Source organism: Bubalus bubalis, chromosome 1, assembly GCF_019923935.1.
Source record: "Bubalus bubalis isolate 160015118507 breed Murrah chromosome 1, NDDB_SH_1, whole genome shotgun sequence".
Classification (NCBI taxonomy): domain Eukaryota; kingdom Metazoa; phylum Chordata; class Mammalia; order Artiodactyla; family Bovidae; genus Bubalus; species Bubalus bubalis.
In genome coordinates, this window is record NC_059157.1 from 114,473,574 (window position 1) to 114,497,563 (window position 23,990).

General features: G+C 42.8%; 1 protein-coding gene across 12 annotated transcripts in view; it reads left to right on the forward strand.

The window, feature by feature from the left end:
- The window catches only part of KALRN (kalirin RhoGEF kinase), a 705,208-nt gene that overhangs the window by 668,450 nt on the left and 12,768 nt on the right, over nucleotides 1-23,990 (forward strand). For all 12 annotated transcript variants that reach the window (XM_025281073.3, XM_025281358.3, XM_025281444.3 and 9 more), the window contains 7 exons: nucleotides 8,170-8,197; nucleotides 8,826-8,997; nucleotides 10,340-10,461; nucleotides 11,121-11,252; nucleotides 12,754-12,918; nucleotides 14,991-15,069; nucleotides 23,466-23,666. In XM_025281073.3, coding sequence (XP_025136858.1) covers nucleotides 8,170-8,197; nucleotides 8,826-8,997; nucleotides 10,340-10,461; nucleotides 11,121-11,252; nucleotides 12,754-12,918; nucleotides 14,991-15,069; nucleotides 23,466-23,666 — 899 coding nt within the window. The remainder of the gene's footprint in view (nucleotides 1-8,169; nucleotides 8,198-8,825; nucleotides 8,998-10,339; nucleotides 10,462-11,120; nucleotides 11,253-12,753; nucleotides 12,919-14,990; nucleotides 15,070-23,465; nucleotides 23,667-23,990) is intronic.

Below are 23,990 nucleotides of genomic sequence, written 5' to 3' on the forward strand. Positions count from 1 at the left end.
TATAGAGGGCCAACAAATTATGTAATTTAGGTTCCTCCCTGTGCTGCCACGTGGAGGGAGATGGCTTTGATTAAATGCCTTTGTTATATAGGGAACTTTGAAATCTGCTCTTTTGGGGTCATAGAGCCATTCAAGTACTCATTCGGTGAATATTTAACAGCCATTCAGGGCTGGGCTAGGAGAAGGCAATAGCAACCCACTCCAGTACTCTTGCCTGGAAAATTCTATGGATGCAGGAGCCTGGTAGGCGGCAGTCCATGAGGTTGCTAAGAGTCAGACAGGACTGAGTGACTTCACTTTCACTTTTCACTTTCATGCATTGGAGAAGGAAATGGCAACCCACTCCAGTGTTCTTGCCTGGAGAATCCCAGGGATGGGGGAGCCTGGTGGGCTGCTGTCTATGGGGTCGCACAGAGTTGGACACAACTGAAGCGACTTAGCGGCAGCAGCAGCAGGGCTGGGCTAATAACAGTAGCTCCTGTTTATCAGCCTTTCCTGTGCATCCAGCTCCATATACCATGACATAGGTACTGTTCACGTTGTTTTTGCTTTACAGGTGAGAGAGCAGAGAGGTTAAGTAACTGCCCCAAGGTTGTGCATTCACAACCTGTCTCCCAGGATGCCTGTGTGCATGGTCATTGGCTTCACACAATGTCAGGGGCTGGGTTGGAGGGACTGATAGGATGTAAAGAGTCTTGGAGAAGTGTGAAGGGTGAGGAAGGGGCTTGAGAGTGCCTAGCACATATTGAAAAGAGACTGCTATCTGGATACCTGGGGTTTAGGTATGTGAGAAGAGTGGTAGGAAATAAAGCCTGGCAGGTGAGTTTTAACCAGATTCTGAAGGTTTCGGGGGATTTGCCAGGAAGCCTGGACTTGATCGAGCAGACAATGAGGAGCAGTTGAAGGTTGTTGGGCAGAGTCCGGATAATTCATTCTGGGCTTTAGGAAGTAACTGGCACCTAACTGAACACAGTGGGGACAGGCAGGCCCATTGGAGGGCTGTTGTAGTAGACTAAAGTGGAAGGTGGCAAATACCCAGCCCTAAGGGGCAGGACAGGGAGAGGAAGAGCGCTGGTGAAAGGCAGGGAATGACTGGTAGGGGAAGCAGGGACGACAGCAACTGTGTGTTTAGCTCAGGGACCTCAGGGAAGAAGCACCTGGGTGGGAATCCACAAGTCAGTCTTCCTCTGGCCCTTGTCCTCAGAGCACATCGTAACCTATTGTGGGTCCACAGATTCTGGGAGGTTGTTTCCCCAGTAAAAGAGGTTTGGGGGATCAGGATATGATCAAGGTCAAATCATTAAGGGATGAGACCTCAGGACACTCATGCATAGAGATTTTGAATATTCACAGTCAAGACTGTAGATTCCACGTTGGAAACGTGAGTTACAGAAGGGAAAGGATACCACCACCACTGGAACCCCAGCCCCATCCTCACGAAACCAGAGACCAGTATGTGCACTCCATATACCACTTTTTAGTTCCTTTCTCCTCTACTGTTTTGTGAGATAGAAGATAGATCTTTTTTCATTATTCTGTGGAAGTCATATTTTTATCCCTTTTATTTTTGAGAACACAATCTTCTTAAAGCAAAGCTTGAAGAATAGGAGAGGGATTTGGACTAGAAGGGGCTTCCCTCATGGCTCAGTTGGTAAAGAATCCTCCTGCAATGCAGGAGACCCCAGTTCGATTCCTAGGTCAGGAAGATCTCCTGGAGAAGGGGTAGGCTACCCACTCCAGTATTCTTGGGCTTCCCTTGTGGCTCAGCTGGTAAAGAATCCACCTGCAATGCAGGAGACCTGGGTTCGATCCCTGGGTTGGGAAGATCCCCTGGAGAAGGGAAAGGCTACCCACTCCAGTATTCTGGCCTGGAGAATTCCATGGACTGTATGGTCCATGGTGTCGCAAAAAGTCAGACAAGACTGAGGTATGATTTCTGATTTGACTTTCACTTTCACTTTGGACTAGAAGTCCCCATGAAACAACATGCTCCACACATAGACACTCATAACTCTACCCAGTAGTTAGTGCTTAATATGTTCTCAGGAACACATGGAACTTTTTGTGAAAATCAACTATGTACTACCCATAAAGCAAATCCCAGTGAAAATCAAGGAATCAGTCCTGTAGAAACCAGGAACAAGAAGATAATTTTTTTTTATTTCATATATTTGTAAATTTAAAAGCATTTCTATTAAAATTGGGTCAAAGGAAAAAATCACGGTTGAAAGAAAAATGATAATGAACTAAATGATAATGAAAATATCGGGGAGGTAAGGATAGTTCAAAGAGAATTCTGTTGTCTGGGATTGTGTTGCATTTATGTATTTTTTAAATTCCAGCTTATGTCCTCTTAGAAATGAGAAGAAATAGGAATATTTTCTAAATACTTAGAGAAATGTTTACTAAAAAAATAGAATATTGTGTCTGGTTTCACCAGATTGGAAACATGAAGGACTAAACCTCCAAACCAGAAATCATACCTCAACTTTTAGACATTGTTTTTCTGTTATCTGTCCATTTTATTCATCATCTAAAAATCCCTTTCTTTCCTTGTTGGAACACAGAGTCGCTTGACACAAGCACTAAGAGAAAGAGGAGGCAGAGAATGGAATTTTATTTCACTCAAGGTAGCTCTGAGTTGAGTTTAGGACCTTTGGCTAGAGTTTTGTTTGACTATTTTGACTCCATCGGCATTCTCGATGTATAGTTCTGAACTGTGTTTTATGAGAGGTGATGAGGGATTTAAAAGAAAGATGTATTTTTCTTCTGGAGTCGTTTGACACCTGGTCTTCTAGACAGATGGGATTTCATCCTCACACTCAGGTCTTGGAGTCAGAACCTTGGACACTGACTGGCAAGAAAAATAAACTCCAGATTTGCTCAAAGCTCAGCTTATTATTCATTGCTGGTTGATTTCACCTGTAATTCTTCCCTGTTACCTCACTACCCTCCCATTTTAAAGTAAAATCAAGAAAACAATTGGAATTCTCTCCAGAAGGAAGAAACGGAGTTCCTGATGAACCGGATTGTGGTGGTTCTAGGAGGACCCACTACCACCTGCTGCCCTCTGCTGTTTATACACAACCGGATTCCTAACCAGCCCTTTCCCACATGGTCTATACCAGCCTCCTCCTGAAGTTTGGTCTCTCAGAGAGAGAACATGCATTTCATATAAACAACATCATCTTCCCTCCACCTCGGCTTCCATTTTGGAATCCAGATCTCTCCCCCTGCCCCGCCACCACTTTACATGGGCTCCCAGACTGTTTCTGAGGAAGGAAAACATTAGGTTTCAAGAAATGTGTGCCCCTTATAATTAACCCTTTGAGTCCCAGTCTGATACCTCAGGTCCTGTCCCACACCGCCTGTGATCATTAGACGAGGTAGTGTCTAATGGAAAGGAAACCTAAGTTCTAGTCTAAACTCATTGAGTGACCTCAGTTAATTTAACAAATTCTACTTGTTCTGCTATGTCAAGCAACATGACAAAGAGTACATAAAATACATGAACAGGTTATGGCTTCAAAAGGGTTCACAAGTCTGGTGGGGCTCTTAACATGCAGGGGAGATGTGACGACAGATGGCAGAACACGATCAGAGCCAAAGGGACCGACCTCTGGAAGAGCAGAGAAGAGGGGAAGATCACTGTCGGCTAAATCTCAGATCGTGCCTGGCTGATGAGATTTCAGAACAAGCCATGTTCCGGATAAATGGAAATAGAAAAACACTCCGAGTTCATGGCAAGGCATTTTTCTCAACTCTCCTCCCTATCATTTCAGTTCTTCATTGATTTGACAGCAATGGAACGCTGTGTGTCAGGTATTGTGCTAGGCTCTGAGGCAATGGCAGTGAATGAATGAAACATGGCCCTCACCCACACGGGCCTGGTGGTCCATAGGGAACCACAGATAAATATGAAGCTATGGGATGAAAGGTTGTCATGACCCTCTTCCAGTCAATAATCTGATTTGCTTCAAAATAAAAGAAAACAAGGAAGGAATCCCCTATGGGCATAATCCAGAGTCACAGAAAAACATTAGGATGGATTTTTTTTTTCGGGCTCTTTGTTCTTGCTGGACAAGTTTGTAGAGAACTGGGTAGAGATGGGACACAGAGCAAAGGTCAGCAGGCAGTCCTTTGACATTGATAACAAAGTCTCCCAATGCTTTTCCCAAGACCTTGCCTCTGCACTGAACACCAAGGTGGAAAAAGCTCTGGGAGCCATTTCCCCATCACTGTCTCTGTGCTGTTACACTTAACTTCCCTGTCTCCACTGGAAACGGGAATAAGTAACTGCTCAGCACTTTCTCCCAGGGCTTTGGAGAAGCAAATGAAGGAGTCTGAGTAGTTTGTGCCAACTATGAAAGGCTAAACCAATGTTGCTGATGGTATTACCATTATCAGCAACACCTGGGCCGGCCAAAGGGCAGCGGCATGAAAAGAGATGCCTTCCACAAGCTGCCTCCAGATAAAGAACCTGCAGTTAAGCCGTACTGGCAGCCTTTCTCTCCAAAGTCCCTGCTAAGGTCTATACCAAAGCTAGGAGGATTTTCTTTTTAAACAATGCTTGCTGTGTTTAATAATATACTTAACACAGTTGGGGTTGTGACAAGAAAGGGGAATAAGGTAAACTCTCTAAGCAGCAGTGTGGGATGTTTATAAAGCACTGCCACAGTGTAGGTTTATGAAACCCCACTCAAATGTTTGTAACATAGGAAACTGCCATTGGAGAGCTCTCTGAGACTCCTGGCGTGGACTTGGTGTCTTGCTCCCTTGTGGATTCCCATCAAGATGGGAAATACAGGCCATGGAACAAAGCTGGCAGCATTCCCAAATCTTTTTGACCCTAGAGTCAAATCCTTCTGATTGACTTGGGGTAGGAGGAGGGAGAGGGCAGTGCTTCGTGTTCCTTGAAGGCTGGTTATTGACACCAGCCAAGCACCGTCCTCGACACTGCCTGTCATTTAATTCCATCTTTCCCACTAGACCATTGGCTCAAGGAGGGTAGTGGGCATTCTGCCTCGCCACCTGCTGGCCACCACCACTTAACCAATGGTAAGCTCAGTAAATCATCATCAAATAGGTTGAGGTCTTCAGTCAAACAACTTTCCAAGTGGGCATTATGATCCCCAGTTTACAGATAAAACCGAGGCTTCAGTTGCTTGGGAATGTTGTTCAAGGCAAGAGAGTGTGTCTGGCTTAGAGTCTGGATACTACATGCTCTGTCTGCTCCTAGAGTTTATAATCCCTCATGCATCCCATATTCCTAAAGACCCTACTCTCTCAGAGGCCATGGATTTTATTGTTTTTAATCTTTTTTTTTTTTTAAAGTTTGCATTCTATTGTATTTAAAAGCTGACTCCAGTCAAATATTATTAGGATTATACACAGGAGTAATTATGTTATAGATCTTTTGGTCCTGTTTCCAGATGTTATGTATAAATCAGTCCTAAATTCATGGGAGAACTGAAATGTGACATAGATCAAATATTCATTCAACCAACGTGTATTAAATGCCCATTACATGGCACACTGGGGGCTAGAAGCCTGAGGTGCAAAGATGAATAACATGGTTCCTGTTTTTTAAGAGCGTACAGTCTAATACCTCTGACCGAACCATTTTTTCCTTTAAAAATTTATTACAAAAGTGAAACATAATGACTGCAGAATATTTGGAAAGCCCATGTAAGAAAAAAAAAAAATCACCCAGTGTTCCGATGTTTTATAAATTCTGAGGTCAGAGCCTATGTCTTAGTATCTCTGTATCCACAAAATCTTACACCATCCAGTGTGCTCCAGTCTATGGGGTCACAAAGAGTCGGACACAACTGAGTGACTGAACTGAGAGAAGCAAGCAGTATTTTTTGAGTAGGGGGACAGCCACCCGCCATCTCATCACCCTGAGAAAACCACTGTTAACGTTTAGGAAATATTCCTAGTTTTCCTTGACTGTGAAATGCCTGATTCCATGTCGTCCTCCCACTCCACCTAAGCCAGGCGGATCGACTCCTGGCTCCCTCAGCAGCCCCTGCACGTGATGCTGTGCTGCCCATCGGGGGCACCGGTGGCTTAGTTGCCTTGTCAACTGGGGCAACTCTTCACACTTCTCCTACCGTGCTCTGGGGTCTCCTCACGTAGATGGGGTTTCAAAAGTGTGGGAAAAGCAGTCCCTTTACCATATGCCCCATGCATCCCCCACCCCACCCAGAAAAACCTCTGGGGCAGGAAACTGGTCTATCCGAGATTGGTTTCCTTGGATTGAGGGTAACTTTTAGCAGCCTTCCTCAACGGGCTGCATGTTGATTCACCTGTGTTTTAAAACTGCTGATCCCAACCAATTAAAAGAGAATTTCTAGGCATAAGGCCCAGGCATTGGGTTTTTGTGTGTTTTTAAAGCCACCTGGGTCAAGGAGTGAGAACCACCGGTTTAAAAGCGGGCAGGGCAGTGGTGTGAGCAGCCTCGGAGACTAGCAGAGAGCCCTGTGGTGGTCAGAATCCTGAGACACTCAGCTCCAGGACAAAGCATTACAGCAGTTTCCTGCAGCCTGTTTCATGAAAAGCCTGAGTGATAGACACAGGCAAAAGGTTTGCAGAGAGGAACTCAGAGGAGGAATATCTTTTTCCAAAGGGCTTGATGGATGCCTGTATAAGGTAAAACCACACAGAAACCGAGTTGACCTGGGACTTGGGTGAATCAGGGAGATAAGTGTGACTGCCCCAGTGGGCGGTTTGCCAGGCACACAAGCTTCCTGCCTTCATTGTGAAGTAAAGAATTTTGCAAGATCAACTGTTAGAAGCCACTGCAACAATAGGCCTCTTAGCAGAAGGGAGATGATTAGAATTAGATCATCTTTAAATAGTCATTGAATACTTGTCAAGCATTGTGCAATATACATGGTGTCATTTAATCTTCATGATAACACTTTGTACTAGGTATTATTTATCCCCAGTTTATAATGAAGGAAAGTTATGGTAGTAAAGTTTAAATGACTAGGATAAAACCACATAAAATGAAAGAAGTGAGCCCCAGCCTCTTCTGCTCTGTAGCCCAGGTTTTGTTCACCCCACCCAGCTTTGTGACCTAGATTATAGGGTTAGAGGTCAGACAAAAGATGGGAGAGAAATCAAGCAATCATCTTCTCAAGAAGGGGTAACGGCCAGTGGACTGGAAGGTTGTCCCTTCTGTGAGCTCCATGTTGTCACATGGCAGACAGCTTGATATGTACAAAGGGCACCAGCAGGGCCTCCACCAACCAGCCATATGACCAGACAGTTCACTAGGGCAGCCCAAGTCTCCGTTTCCTCACCCAGGCAGCCAGGAGGGCAGTTCTGTGGTTTTCAAGCTGCCTATGGAGACTTGGGAGAAGGCAATGGCACCCCACCCCAGTGCTCTTGCCTGGAGATTCCCATGGACGGAGGAGCCTGGTAGGCTCCAGTCCATGGGGTCGCTAAGAGTCGGGCCGACTGAGCAACTTCACTTTCACTTTTCACTTTCATGCATTGGAGAAGGAAATGGCAACCCACTCCAGTATTCTTGCCTGGAGAATCCCAGGGACAGAGGAGCCTAGTGGGCTGCCGTCTATGGGGTCGCACAGAGTTGGACACGACTGAAGCGACTTAGCAGCAGCAGCATGGAGACTTGGGCCATAGGAGAAGTTCTGGGAGGGCAGGATGAAGAAGTGGAACTTTCCTTTCCCCTCAACCAGTCAAACTGTGCATTTAGCTGCTGGGAGGAAATGACTGGATTCTTGTCCAGCACCCTTCCACTTTAACAGATGTCAGTTCCTCTATTTTTGAATATTCCCAATGCTGGGAAGAATCAGTGCCATCCTGATGCTTGAGTGAATGTCAAGGTGGAGGAGAATGGGTTTGCATGCATACAATAGGGAGGAAAGCAAGAGCCGGAGGACAGCAAGGCCAGCTCTGCAGTTACAGTACCCCTGCCTGGGGCCCCAGCTGCCCAGAGGGAGTGTGAACAGGCAGAGGGGAAGGTAAATCAGGTGCCCTTGTTGTTACTGCCCTAGTGCTACGGTCACAAACTATAGGGGCTGGGCTCAAGGCTTCTTGCCCCAAATCGTACTTCCACTTTGGTCACTCTGATGAGTCTCCTGTTCTCTTTAAGTAGCTTAGGATTTATGCAATTTTCTGTTTCTTTGTGTTTTTCAGATCTTAAATCCAAATTTCATCCAAGAAGGTGAGTTAAAAAGTGACAGAATTGACTACACAGGGATTGGCTAAATAAAGTATGGCAAATCCAGCACTGAGGTAGCATCTTTAAACAATGGTCATGTAGTCCTGTACTTATGGACAGGGAAAATGTTTAGGATAAACAGTGGGGTAAAAAAGACCACAACTTGCAATGTGTATAATGGGATCCACTTTTTGTAAGAAAAGATATATTTCTATAAAATCTAAAAGGATATATACCAGACTGTTCACAGAAACCTCTGAGTGATGACATCATGGAGACTGTCTTCTCTTTTTTTAAATCTATATTTCCTAATTTTTCTAAAACTAAACATTTATTAATGGAAACCCATTCCAGTATTCTTGCCTGGAGAATCCTATGGACAGAAGAGCCTGGTGGGCTACAGTCCATAGGGTCAGACAGAGAGTCGGACACAACTGAAGCGACTTAACATGGCCTGGCACTTTAAAAATACTTTTTCACAGGACACAAGTGACTCTGCGCTGTTAAGCTGAAGATTATTCGAATCATTACACAGCATGGGTGGGGAATGAGAGGGTTGTATTATAAAATAATTGTTTTGTTCAGTTTCTTCTGAATAATGCAAATGTATGTCATGTTGATTTGACCACAGTGGCGCCAGAATTCCTCGTGCCCTTAGTGGATGTGACCTGCTTGCTTGGGGACACAGTGACTCTGCAGTGCAAAGTCTGTGGGCGGCCAAAGCCCACCATCACTTGGAAGGGTCCAGACCAGAACGTCCTTGACACCGACAACAGCTCAGCTACATACACCGTCTCCTCCTGGTAAGCAGCAGCCCCACATCAGCACCGCACCTCCCCACACCTCGGGCAGTACCCAGAAGCTAAGTCTGGGATGCATTTCCTGTGCAGGGTACTTAGTCTCTCAGAGAAGGGCTGCCCTGGAACCTGTTCTAGCACAGACCCTTTGTGGCCCTTGGGATCCTGTGAAACAGTGATATACTCAATTCCTCCATTAAGAACAATTTTCTTAGAAGGAAAAAAAGAATGACTTACTCCAAAGTGTACAATAGAAAACAGAAAATCCAGCCACAAGTATGCTTCCATGCAAAGACTATAAAATCAAACTTGGTTGAACCAAAAGTGAAAGTGTTAGGCGCTCAGTCGTGTCCAACTCTTTGCAACCCCATGGAGTGTATGTAGCCTACCAGGCTCCTCTGTCCATGGGATTCTCCAGGCAAGAATACTGGAGTGGGTTGCCATGCCCTTCTCCAGGGGATCTTCCTGGTTCAGGGGTTGAACCTGGTTCTCCTGCATTGCAGGCAGATTCTTTACTTCTCAGTCACCAGGGAAGCCCCGCTAATTAAGATCTTTCTTGCACAATGCTGCTTACATAGGACAAGCAGTAACAAGCCCTAGATGCTTAAAAAACATTTATGGAAGAAACAGCTGGGATCAAGACACTTCATCCTTTAGCTTAATGTTTTTGTGTGTGAAATGATATTCCTATCAGAGACTCCATGGCCTGATCCTAAAATATCAGTGGACCCAGGGAGCTTAGGATGAGAGTCAGTGCGTGGCAAGGGTCAGGAAGATTACCACATTATGTTACAACCAGTGAGGAGGGAGTGGGACTGACTGTGACCGCTGGGTTTAACCTTTTCAGAGTAGGTCTTTAATGTCTTGAACCCCAGGCTGGAACTACTGGGAAAGTTATTCAGTGAAGGAATTTGCCTTAAGTCACTCAATTATTTCGAGGGTGCCACATGTAGAATGTGAACTACTTGCACATTTTCATTCTTTAGTCTTTCCATTTTTTGTACCACTTGTTATTGCTTATGGACTGAAAGTATTTTAGGACCAAATATTTTAGGTAGTAATAATATTGGGGATCAGTATTTGTATAGGACTTTATTTCAAACCGTGTTCTAATTCTTATCTTATTTTACTTCTTTACTATCCCTCATTTACAACCAACTTGAGAGATAGGCATGCCAAGAATTTTCTTCCTCTGTATGGAATTGGGGAAATAGAGGGCAAGGTGCTCAGCCAAGATAACAAACGGACTAGACCTTGGTCCAAAGGACTCCGCTCAGCACACCTTGTACCCTTACGAGTTGACTGTCTCATTACTGGTGTTTGAAGGACATCCTTTTCATGTCCCTAGTGACTCTGGGGAAATCACCCTGAAAATCTGCAATCTGATGCCCCAAGACAGCGGTATCTATACCTGCATAGCAGCAAACGACCATGGTACTGCGTCAACATCTGCTACTGTTAAAGTGCAAGGTACAGTTTCTTTGTTAGTCAAACATTTCTCGTGTTTTAATATTCATTTTTAATTACGGTAAAATACACATAAAATGTACCATCTTCACCAATTTCAAGTGCGCTGTTCAGTAGTGTGAAGTACACGCACACTGTTATGTAACCCATCTCCAGAACTCTCTTCATGTTATAAAGCTGAAACTCTGCACCCTTGAAACAAAGTATGTCCACTTCCCCTCACTCCCCTCAGCCCCTGACAACCACCATTCTACTTTCTATGAGTTTGTGTTAGTCAAACATTTTAACTGGACATTATAAGGGCTCCCTGAGACCTGGGGAAGAAGAGGGGCATTGTGAAAGTTCCAAAACAAGGTTGCAGCAAATGGGAACAGAATGAATCTTTGATAAGAGCTGTCCAGGCCCTACTGTATGCCTCCCACAGCACGGTTCTCTCACTGAGCTTTCTGTCCAGTATGCAGCGTTTAATCCAAGAAGAATTTCGGCAGCAAGGTGTGTCTCCCAAGTCTCCTTTAGCCTAGGGAAGGTGTACCACTTGGTGGGCAAGGTCACAGGAAACATATGAGGTAAAGGTTAGGTCACATGCCCTAGGTGACTTTCAGCCTTGGCATAAATGCCGAGTTCTGCAGAAATGGCATTTGACCCTAATTTCTGTCCCGCAGGTGTTCCAGCAGCCCCTAACCGCCCCATTGCCCAAGAGAGAAGCTGCACTTCCGTGATCCTCCGCTGGCTGCCCCCATCCAGCACGGGAAACTGCACCATTTCCGGTTACACCGTGGAGTACAGAGAGGAAGGTGTGCCGCCTCCCCTGCCTCCGCTTCCATCTTCTCTCTCTTAAGGAGGTCCTTCGGAGTCCTAACACTGTCTGCTTCCATGCCTTTCATCAGCTGTCCCTTCTCATATCTTCCAACTCAGCACCAAGGCTTCAGGCCAGGCTTCAGCTGCCTTTGATCTCAAACCCCGAGCACGATTTTTTGCCAAAATGATAATGACTCATGGCAGGTGGCAAAGTACCTTCACCTGCTCTTACCTGCCTAACAAGCCTGATCAGCCGGACAGGGACAGTCAGGCCCATTTTACAGATGAGGAGGCTAAAGCTGAAAGAAAGTTAAGAAGCATGAAGCTGGGGTTCATAAGAGGCAGAGCTGGCATGAGAACCCAGCTCTCTATTAATAGTTTGCTAATCTGTGATCTTTCTTCCAGAGTAGTAACTAGGAGAGCAAAAGCAATGCTCCACCCCACCTCCCCCCTCATCTTTACCCAGGAGGAAACTTAGAGATCACTGTATACATTTAGACATCACTTTTTAAATTGTTCTGTTTTTAACTTTGTTACATTTACACACTAAGAGTGCATACATATCCTTAGTAGTTAGGAACAACTATTATCAAGAAGAATTCATTGAAATGAGAAGCTGCCAGGTAGCTCTAATTGTTAATAGCACTCTCTGAACCAGGTGATGAATCACACACCTGAATTGAAAGCAACGGTTTTCACCTGGAACCAGAATCCTTTGTTTGCTCTGCTCTCTGCTACTCTTCTTATTTTCACCCTTCTTTCTTCTCTTAAAGAGACCCTCTGCAGTTATAAAAATATTTGTCCACCTCTTTGTTTAGCTTTTCACTCTATCTCTCAACTCAGCACAATGGCATTGATGCTGAGCCGAGAGAAGTCTTTCCAAGTTTGTATTTCCCTTGGCATTCTTCAGGTCATAGTTCATCTTATGAACTAAGTTCTCTTGGGAAAGTTATCTAATCTTTCTGAGCCTCGGTTACTTTACGTGTAAAGTGAGACGAATGCTCCCGATCTCACAGGGCTTCTGTGGATTTAAGTGACAACGTGGAAGGAGAGGATTGCAGGTAGACTCCTTCCACAGTATTTTACAGGTACATGGTGCTCAGTACATGTTCATTTCCATTCTGTTTCCATTTTGAAATGCCTGTTTTCTCTCCCTTTGTTATTAATGTGCCATATATTTTTCTGGCCTTGTTGAAAATGTGCTGTGTGTTCCTCTGTGAATTCGTCACACTCTTTCACTCTCTCACGTGCCCATTTGGAAATGAACAGACTCTACAGGCCAGCTGCTTTACCACCACTCATGATGTATTCAGGCTGTCAAGAAGTCGAACCCAGACCTGCCACAGTTAGCCAACAGGCTTTCAGGGCCCGAGGCAGTGACCACAACTGTCCCTTGAGTGGAATGTGTCATTTTTCCTTTCATTGTTTGCTGAAGGTCTTTGAAACAATGTCCCTCTGGCCTTTTGTCTTTCCCACTCCTCGAAAATTGTGCCCTAGGTTCCCAGGCCTGGCAGCAGTCAGTAGCGTCGACCTTGGACACCTACCTTGTCATTGAAGACCTCAGTCCTGGGAGTCCTTATCAGTTCAGAGTCAGTGCCAGTAACCCCTGGGGGATCAGCCTGCCCAGCGAGCCCTCAGAATTCGTGCGACTTCCAGAGTACGGTGAGTCCCAGCCACACCCAGCACCCTGGTGGTGGATATAAGATAACTGGCTAACTGTCATACACTCACTGGCCCTGGCAGCCCACTGGCCTGCTGGGCCATTGAGCTAGGGGTGACCTGGATTTGCTCGTCGGCTTCTGTCAAGTAGCATTTCAGAGGCCTGATGATGAGTGTTTCCATAAAGTATGGGGCTCAAGTTAGATCGGCCACCCGTGTCTGCCCGAGGCCTACCAGGTCCTGGGCATCTGTGTGTGCTGCCAGGCACCTAGAGGGGCAGGCAGGAGCCATGAGCCCCGTGGGTACTTCTTGTCCCTCTTCTTTGATGGAAACACCAAGCCTCCTCTTCCCTGGGAACCCCTGCCAGCCTAAGTGCGCCTCACAGAATTAGTGACAGCCCCACTCACCAATTTAAAACGGGGAGAGGAAAGCCACCTGCTCGAAGGTTGGAGTTAAAATGAGTATCATTTCTCCACCCCCAGCCCTCCCAGAATGTCTTTTTTCAGGGTGGATACATTTTTGTGTAGATACATTGAATGACCAAGATATGCATTTAACTAGCTGCATTTGAGTATTTTACGAACCTGGTTCTTTTTTTGCCCCTCTATGGCACCCCACTCCAGTACTCTTGCCTGGAAAGTCCCATGGACGGAGGAGCCTGGTAGGCTGCAGTCCATGGGGTTGCGAACAGTCGGACACAACTGAGCAACTTCACTGAGTGACTTCACTTTCACTTTTCACTTTCATGCATTGGAGAAGGAAATGGCAACCCACTCCAGTGTTCTTGCCTGGAGAATCCCAGGGACGGCAGAGCCTGGTGGGCTGCCGTCTATGGGGTTGCACAGAGTCGGACACGACTGAAGCAACTTAGCAGCAGCAGCAGCAGCATTCGTGAATTCACCAAGCCACCTTGGTCCCTGGGACATTTTGTAAGAAATCTCCCAATAGTGAAGTTTGGGACAGTGCAGGACAATGGACTGTATGGAGTAGGGAGAGGAAGTCACTGAAATTAAAAGACAGTGAACTTGTGTCTTTGGGTCAAGGGCATCCCGGAGTCTCCAGAGGGGCTGTGGACCTCTAGGGCCCTCTGGTTGCAGCGCCCCCCACCCCCACGGTTAACTCCGGAAATGCTCCCCAGGCCCTCCCCACTGCCAGCCAGGCTCAGCTCTGCTCCTGAGGGGCCTGTGACTCACTGGGAAACCTTGGTCCTGGTTCTTTATTTCCTCAAAACTCTACGTGGGTAAACCAAGTCCAGCATCAGCCCAGCTGTGCTGTGGGCAGACTGAGATGACCAGGGTCAAAAGAGACGTGCTGCAGCTTGACTGCTATTCTCAGCTGCCCCCTGAGTCCCACCTGGGATGACCACTGCTTCTGTTTTGCTTCCTGTTGCGAGCCTTGCTCCCCAGCAGACAACACAAATGTTGTTTTGCATGTTTGTGTGTGTGTGTGTGCGTGCGTGCCTGTGTGTGTATATAAATCATTGCCAGGGAATGATTGTTTAACGTATCAAACAAGTTAGTGCCGCCAAAGATTATGCCAGGTGTATTAATATATTTGGGGTAAAGCTAAATCATTCAGTACACCAGATAGGCTCGTTAATGCAGAGAATAAAGGGGTGAGAATGAGCAGGTTTTAGCCTGCTCTGTGCATGTTCCTTTTCTTCTTGGCTTTATAACTCTTCCCCTTTCCTCTCTGCTGCATCCTTCCTACAGCCCTGATTCTCACTGGCTTTTCCAGGCCTTTCAAAGCGTTTTGTTTTTTTTTTTCCTCCCTTTTAATTTTTGCTACCAGATTTCTATTTGAAAACATCCAGAAGTTACATTTCTGATTGTTCCAAGTTTTCCCTTCATTTATGGAGGTAGTACGGGGAGTCTGACTCTGTCATATCAGTTTCCCCTTGGCTAGTATTTTTTTAGATAACATTTCAGAGAATTGTGGTATTTTCCCACTGAGTTAGATCCCATATTTAGTCATGAGAATTGCTTTGGGGGTGATGTTGGAGCTTTTCTGTTAACCTTTTCGTTCCTCTTGTATGACTTCCTCAATATGATAAATGGATCCTTTCTCTTCCAAAGACGCTGCTGCCGATGGTGCCACCATTTCTTGGAAGGAAAATTTTGATTCAGCTTATACTGAGCTGAATGAAATTGGAAGGTAATGACTCAGTTTTCTGTTCCTTCGTTTATGAACACTTAACAACATCACATCATGAAAATGACTTTTTTCTTGTTTTTTGTTTCTTTCACTAAGTGCATTTTCTCCATACTAAGAAAAAACTAGACTATTTATGTGTCTTTTATATGGTTCTTTTTCTAACTTAAGTTGAAGTTCTCAGCCTTTCTGCTTTTCTAATATAAGAATTTAAGGCTCAGTCTTCTCTTCAGGGTACAATTTAGCTACATCCAGAGTTCTGATTGTGGCATTTTCATTGTTCAGCTCTAAGTACTTTATCCTTCAACTATGATTCTTCTCTTTGGCCCAACTGTAGAAATGTTTTTAAAATGTCCAAATGTGTGAGATTTTTTTATTATCTTTTTTCTTTTTATTTTTATTGAAGGGTAATTGCTTTACAGAATTTTGTTGTTTTCTGTCAAACCTCAACATGAATCAGCCATAGGTATACATATACCCCCTCCCTTTTGAAACTCCCTCCCATCTCCCTCCCCATCCCACCCTTCTAGGTTGATACAGAGCCCCTGTTTGAGTTTCCTGAGCCATACAGCAAATTCCTGTTGGCTATCTTTTTACATATGGTAATGTAAGTTTCCATGTTACTCTCTCCATACATCTCACCCTCTCCTCCCCTCTCCCCATGTCTGTAAGTCTATTCTCTATGTCTATTTCTCCACTGCTGCCCTGTAAATAAATTTTTCAGTACCATTCTTTTAGATTCGGTATATATGTGTTAGAATACAATATTTATCTTTCTCTTTCTGACTCACTTCAGTCTGTATAATAGCCTCTAGGTTCATCCACCTCATCAGAACTGACTCAAATGCATTCCTTTTTATGGCTGAGTAATATTCCACTGTGCATATGTACCACTACTTCTGTATCCATTCATCTGTCGATGGACCTCCAGGTTGCTTCCATGTTCCAGCTACTGTAAATAGTGCTGCAGTGCACGATGGGACACATGTGCCTTTTTGGTTTCCTCAAGGTATATGCCTAGGAGTAGCATTTCTGGGTCATACGGTGATTTTATTCCCAGTTTTTTAAGGAATCTCCATACCATCTTCCGTAGTGGCTGTATCAATTTACATCTCCAGCATTGTTTGTAGGTTGTTTGATGAGGGCCATTCTGATCGGTGTGAGGTGATATCTCATTGTAGTTTTGATTTGCATTTCTCTAATAATGAATGATGTTGAGCATCTTTTCATGTGTTTGTTAGCCACCTGTATGTCTTCTTTGGAGAAATGTCTATTGAGGTCTTTTTCCCACTTTTTGATTGGGTTGTTTGTTTTTCTGGCATTGAGTTGTATGAGCTACTTGTATATTTTGGAAATTAATCCTTTGTCAGTTGTTTCATTTGCTATTATTTCCCCCCATTCTGAGGGTTGTCTTTTCACCTTGCTTATAGTTTCCTTTGCTGCATAAAAGCTTTTAAGTTTAATCCCATCCTAGGAGATCAGCCCTGGGATGTCTTTGGAAGGAATGATGCTAAAGCTGAAACTCCAGTACTTTGGCCACCTCATGCAAAGAGTTGACTCATTGGAAAAGACTCTGATGCTGGGAGGGATTGGGGGCAGGAGGAGAAGGGGACGACAGAGGATGAGATGGCTGGATGGCATCACTGACTCGATGGACGTGAGTCTGAGTGAACTCCGGGAGTTGGTGATGGACAGGGAAGCCTGGTGTGCTGTGATTCATGGGGTTGCAAAGAGTCAGACATGACTGAGCGACTGAACTGAACATCCTACTTGTTTACTTTTGTTTTTATTTCCATTACTCTAGGAGGTGGGTCATAGAGGATCTTGCTTTGATTTATGTTATCAAGTATTCTGCCTATGTTTTCCTCTAAGAGTTTTATAGTTTCTGGTCTTACATTTAGGTCTTTAATCCATTTTGAGTTTGTCTTTGTGTATGGTGTTAGGAAGTGTTCTAATTTCATTCTTTTACATGTAGCTGTCCAGTTTTCCCAGCACCATTTATTGAAGAGGCTGTCTTTGACCCACTGTATATTCTTGCCTCCTTTGTCAAAAATAAGATCCCCATAGGTGCATGGGTTTGTTTCTGGGTTTTCTATCTTGTTCCATTGGTCTATATTTCTGTTTTTGTGCCTGTATCATACTGTCTTGATGTCTGTAGCTTTGTAGTATAATCTGAAGTCAGGAAGGTTGATTCCTCCAGCTCCATTCTTCTTTCTCAAGACTGTTTTGGCCATTTTGGGTCTTTTGTGTTTCCATATGAATTGTGAAATTTTTTGTTTTAGTTCTGTGAAAAATGCCATTGGTAATTTGATAGGGATCGCATTGAATCTGTAGATTGCATTAGGTAGTATAGTCATTTTCACAATATTGATTCTCCCTACCCAGGAACATGGAATATCTCCCCATCTGTTTATGTTTTTCATTAGTGTCTTATAATTTTCTGTGTACAGTTCTTTTGTCTCCTTATGTAGGTTTATTCCTAGATATTTAATTCTTTTTGTTGCAGTGGTAAATGGGATTGATTCCTTAATTTCTCTTTCTGAATTTTCATTGTTAATGTATATAAATGCAAGTGATTTCTGTGTATTGATTTTGTATCCTACAACTTTGCTAAATTCACTGATTAGCTCTAGTAATTTTCTGATACTGTCTTTAGGGTTTTCTATATACAGTATCATGTCATCTGCAAACAGTGAGAGCTTTACTTCTTCTTTTCCGATCTGGATTCCTTTTATTTCTTTTTTTCTCTGATTGCTCTAGCTAGGACTTCCACAACTATGTTGAATAATAGTGGTGAAAGTGGACACCCTTGTCTTGTTCCTGATCTTAGGGGGAATGCTTTCAGTTTTTGACCATTGAGAATAATGTTTGCTGTAGGCTTATCATATATGGCCTTTTCTATGTTGAGGTAGGTTCCTTCTATGCCCATATTTTGAAGAATTTTAAGAATAAATGGGTGCTGAATTTTGTCAAAGGCTTTTTCTGCATTTATTGAGATTATCGTCTCAATAAGAGATTTTTGTCTTTCAGTTTGTTAATATGGTGTATCACATTGATTGATTTGTGTATATTGAAAAATCCTTGCATTCCTGGAATAAACCCAACTTGATCATAGTGTATGAGGTTTTTGATGTGTTGCTGAATTCTGTTTGCTAAAATTCTGTTGAAGATTTTTGCATCTATATTCATCAGTGATATTGCCCTGTAGTTTTCTTTTTTTGTGTTGTTTTGTCTGGTTTTGGTATCATGGTGATGGCCTCATCAAATGAGTTTGGAAGTGTTCCTTCCTCTGCAATTTTTTGAAAGAGTTTTCAAAGGATAGGCATTAGCTGTTCTCTACATGTTTGATGGAATTCCCTTGTGAAGCTATCTGGTCCTGGGCTTTTGTTTTTGGGGAGATTTTTAATCACAGTTTCAATTTCAGTGCTTGTAATTGTGTTGTTCATAATTTCTATATCTTTCTGGTTCAGTCTTGGAAGATGGAACTTTTCTAAAAATCTGTCCATTTAAAAAATTATCTTCTTACTACTGATTTCTAATTTAATTACCATGTAGTTAGAAAATTTGGTCTATGTGATACTGATTCCCTGATTTTTGTTGGGACTTGCTTTATGAGTAGTATATGGTCAATTTTCATAAGAAGTTCCATGTCTTCCTTAGAAGAATGTATAATCACTAATTGTTGGGTTCAAGTGTCTCTCTCTTTTTCTCTCTCCCCTTTAGTTAGAAAAATGTGTTCTCAAAAATGAAAAGGATAAAAATATGACTTTTAACAGAATAGTGAAAAATAGTGTATCACATGTCTCACAAAATAGTTGATGATAAGGAAAAAAAGGGGTTCATGCTTGTGATATATTGGTCTCCAGGTGGTCTAAGTGAGAGAATGTGAGTAGGTCTTGCAAGTCACCCACCTCCTGTGATGTGTAAATAAGAGAGCACCCACTAGCAATGGGCCATTGGTATCATCTCCATCTCTAATTGACATTTCTCAAGGAAGCATAAAATTTCCTAAGTGGTTGTGACAGAGGTTGTGGAGAGAGCAAAAATGTTCATTATTCTCATTTTCCTAGGCAGGAGTCACAGTGTAATTCACTGCCTTTTGTTACAGCTCCTTTCATCAAAACCCAGCTTTAGCTCTACTTCCTGATCTTCTTCATGTAGGTAGCCAAACAGAAAAACGGGGGACAGCCAGTGGAAATCTACATGGTAATGAATGATGATGATGCTTATTGAGTAATATAGTCCTCTGGATACTATGTAGATATTATACAAAAGTTATTTAATCTAATCCTTACAACACCATGAGGTAGTGTTTGAGTAGATTTCCAATAAAAGAAACTCAGGCTCAGAAGGTTAAGTAACTTTTTCAAGATCCCACAACTAGTAAGTATACAGCCAGGATTCAAACCTTGGGTACCTGACTTTAAGCCTGTGTTTTTTTTACTAATATATGTTGTTTCTCATCACAGCAATTTTTGTCAAAAATAAATTTTGGTAATTGAAATCTAGTTTGCTCCATGATACTGAAGTTTGTGAAGCTATATATGACCCCCAGGGCTTCATGGTGAATCAGCAGTAAAGAATCTGCCTGCAATGCAGGAGAACCAGGTTCAATCCCTGGGTTGGGAAGATCCCCTGGAGAAGGAAATGGCAACCCACTCCAGTATTCTTGCCTGGAGAATCCCATGGATAGAGGAGCCCAGTGGGCTACAGTCCATGGGATCGCAAGAGTCAGACACGACTTAGTGACTAAAACACTACCACACTGTGAGCCCCAATAATAAGCAGATCAAATCCCCATCTGGTTCTAAATGAAACTGGCTCAGTCCCCTGGATGTACCAGTTAAGTCCTCCCCGAAGCCTGTGTTTGCTGTTGATAGTCATAGGCTAAGGCACGTTTTTTATCTCCAATAACCAGAAGATTTTCCTCTCTCCCAAGATAGTCTTCATATTTTTAGAAGATCCTTTAAAATGCTGTTATGTTAACAGAATGGAAATAAGACATGTAGATACTTACATGAGACACAAAATATATCTGTGCCACTGTGCCAGGGTTATATATGTGAGTCAGCTTTCTCCATCACACACAAACCTAGAATTCTGGGTCTATATGGCTATCTTGTTAGAAATGGCTCTTCAGTAATTATTACAAAAAAGAAATATCTTCACTCCTGTAGCTCATTCATAGAAGCAAAGAGCACTTGAGCATAGCATACTTAACCAGAAATAAACTATACAGGCACCATTGCAGCTTAAAGAAGCTGAAGAGTTATCCCCTGGGAATGCTACTTGGTTACAGGATCCAAAAAGGCAGCAGTATAGCCATAGAGTTGGACTATAAAGAAAGCTGAGTACCAAAGAATTGATGCTTTTGAACTGTGCTGTTGGAAAGGACTCTTGAGAGTCCCTTGGACTGCAAGGAGATCAAACCAGTCCATCCTAAAAGAGATCAGTCCTGAATATTCATTGGAAGGACTGATGCTGAAGCTGAAACTCCAATACTTTGGCCACCTGATGCGAAGAACTGACTCATTGGAAAAGACCCTGATGCTGGGAAAGATTGAAGGTGGGAGGAGAAGGGGATGACAGAGGATGAGATGGTTGGATGGCATCACCGACACAGGACCCTTATGAGAATATATAAATGCTAGATACCGAGGACCCCTGTTCTCTTACCAAACAGGCTTCCAGAGGTGGAAAAGCAAGGCTTCACATTCTTGCCAGAAAGTTGGAGGATCTTTCTCTGCAAAATTTGACCAACTCAAGAGGAAAGATTTAAAGATACTGACTTTGAAGTTTCCCCCAACACAGTCCATGCAGTTCACCATACAGTGAGAGTCAAGTTGACAGACTCCATCCACAAACTCAGAGCTTCCAAACAACTTCCTAGTCCCCAGTTGTTAACATGAACCAATTCATGATGGCCAAGTGGAGTAAGCGCATTGTGGCCTGTTCTCTCTCTGACTACACCAGCATCTCTGGATGAAATACAAACAGCAACTGTCTGAGCTTCCTGAAAAGTTAACAACAGGGAGCTTGGGGAGGGAGGGTAACACCTGAAAAAGACATGGACAGTGGCAGTGAGTTTTCTGGGCTTTGAGGTTTTTTTCTCTCTTTGATCTCCTAGCTTTGACCCAAGGGTGGGCCAAATAAGGGAACTGTCCCGCATCCCCAGAGAGCAAACTCTCTGAGAGAAATCCGTCTTTATGGCCAAAAAACAGGAAGAGAGCAATGAGATCCCTATTTTCACCTTTTTCTTCTTTCTTTTACTCCTTTACCCCCAAGGGTATTCATGTGAAAGTATATGATGATGCAGAGGCTAAAATTCTGATGGAATCCAATATTTCTGGCCAGCAGAACTATAGAAAGGGTCTTTGAGCTAAAGAATGTAAGAGAAATCTCAATGAAAAGAGAATTAAATATTTTTATAAGAATCATATGCAAAGGGTTAGGAATAATAATGCTATGGGCATTAACAGTTAACATCATCATTCACACTAGAAGTTAGAAGGCAACAGAATAACTCCTTCAAATTTTTTCAACCTAGAATTATACCGAGCTAACCTAACAATTATAAATGTAGAATAAGCATTTTAGATATGTAAATATCAAACAACTTATTTCCCATGCACTCTTTGTCAGAAATTATTAAAGAATGCATTTTACTACAAACATGAAAAATTGTCTTACTTTACTAGAGGTTCAACTGTGACCAGCACTTCACATAGTTGCAATAATGGAAAAACTGAATATTGATTACAATATAATTCTCTTGGAAGGACAGGGAATGGGAAAAGTGGTTATGCAGTAGAGACAAAGGAAGGAAAGAGGCTAAAATCTCATCTTCCATAGCGGGATGTCAACAGATAATAACTAAAACTGAAAAATCAAGAAGTAATCATACAAAACATACTATACTTACTGCGATAGAAGAAAATATCTGAAAAATCAGCAAAATACATTAAACTGCTTCTACGGGAAGAAAAACGGTGATGAATGGAGAATGAGACATTACTGCTTTTGATGACAAACTTTGCTAAAGCTAATGACTTTTTAAACCTTAAGGATGCATAACATTGATAAACACAAAATATATTTTAAAAATTAAGGTGGCAATACTGTGACATAACCACCAATTCAGATCTCTCTTCAGCAATCAGTTGTTTTCCTGCATTTAAAGTCCTCTGGAAGGAGTGACCTATAGGAAACAAACAAGAGAGAGTGCTGTTAAAACCCAGGATGGCAACTTATTACTTGATAGTGTAAAATAGAACTGCCAGTTTGGCCAAATACTTGTTCACTATGCCAAGATAGATGTCTGGCATGTAATAGGCATTCAATTAATATTTGTCTAATACTTGCTTTGTTAATTAGGGCCTTCTCCTATTTGGGGAAAATTTATAGTGAAAAAAGTTACTATCAGGAAGTTGCTTAGGGAACACAGAGCCAGGTCAAGAAGTCAACTGGACAACCTTAGTGGTACCCATGATATCTGATGCATTCATTCTGCTAGATAAGTGGACTGCCCTAGGACTTCTCACTCCCCTACTCTTGGGTTAGGGCCCCTCATGGACAGATTCTGTATGTTGCTTCCTTGTCACCTCTTCAGCCCTCCCTCTCTCGCCTTCTCTGCCAACCAGTTTCTCCTCCTGTATTACTTTCTTACTACCTTCCATAGGCCTTTAGGTGAGTCTGGGAACAGTCTGTCTAATTTAGGTGTAGTTAATTTTGTTAGAAGTGAAAATGGAGTGGTGGTGATATATTTTTAAATGTCCTTGTCAAACTAGAGATGCAAACTTAATATTTATTCTAGAAATAACATGCACTTAAAACACTGCAGAAAAACAAAAAAAAATGGGCAGGAGATAGGTAAAGGGTAGATGAGAGTTTGGCAAAATGTTGATAATTGTTGATACTGGCTGCTGGATACATAGAAGATCTGTTATACTCTTCTCTCTACTTTTGTGTATATAGGAAATTTTCTGTAACAAAAGGAAAAGAAATATAAAATAAGATGAAAAAAATTGCCTCTTTAGAAAATGTTTTGAAAATATCATAGAGCAGAATTCCTCCTTCTTTGATATTATTACTGTTGTATTCTATAGAAATATACTCTGTTCAGGAAACTGAACTTGTAGTTGATGTTCATTGACTAAAAATGTTATTTAGTTTTTTGCATCTTGGAGAACCCTCAAATGCTAAGAAAGGAAAGATAATATTATAGTTAACAATTCTGAATGATACTGTTATAGTTAAAAATGCAAAAAAAAGTAGATTTCTATAATAATAAAATGTTACTGTCTAAGCACTTCAGATAAAACTTCTCACATCCTTGAATAAAATGGTACCTAGTTGATTGAGGACTCTTGGCCAAACACTTTCTCCCTTTTGTTTTCCAGAGGCCGGTTCTCCATAGTAAAGAAGTGCATTCACAAAGCTACTCGCAAAGATGTTGCTGTGAAATTTGTTAGCAAAAAAATGAAGAGAAAAGAGCAGGCCGCGCACGAGGCTGCCCTGCTTCAGCACCTGCAGCACCCGCAGTACGTCACGCTGCACGACACCTACGAGTCCCCCACGTCCTACATCCTCATTCTGGAGCTGTGAGTACCAGTCTCGCCTCTCGAGCGCGGTCCCCAGCTGCTTGGCTTCTTTCTTGCTCCCAATGGAAATGGCAGTTACATTTCATACAATGCCTCTAGCTTACAAAGTGTTGTATGTGACATGCACTCTCCCCTCCACTGTATAAAAATGTGATTCCCATTTAATAGATCAGAAGATCAGAGATAAGGAAGTTCATTAAAAGTAGCTCCTTAAAACTAGGAAATGGAGAAGCTGGGTCTTGAACCCACAGCTGTCTCACTCCAGTTTTCATCTTCTTTCTCTTATGGGCTCTTGGGCTGGGCAGGAGTTTAGGAAAAGCTTAT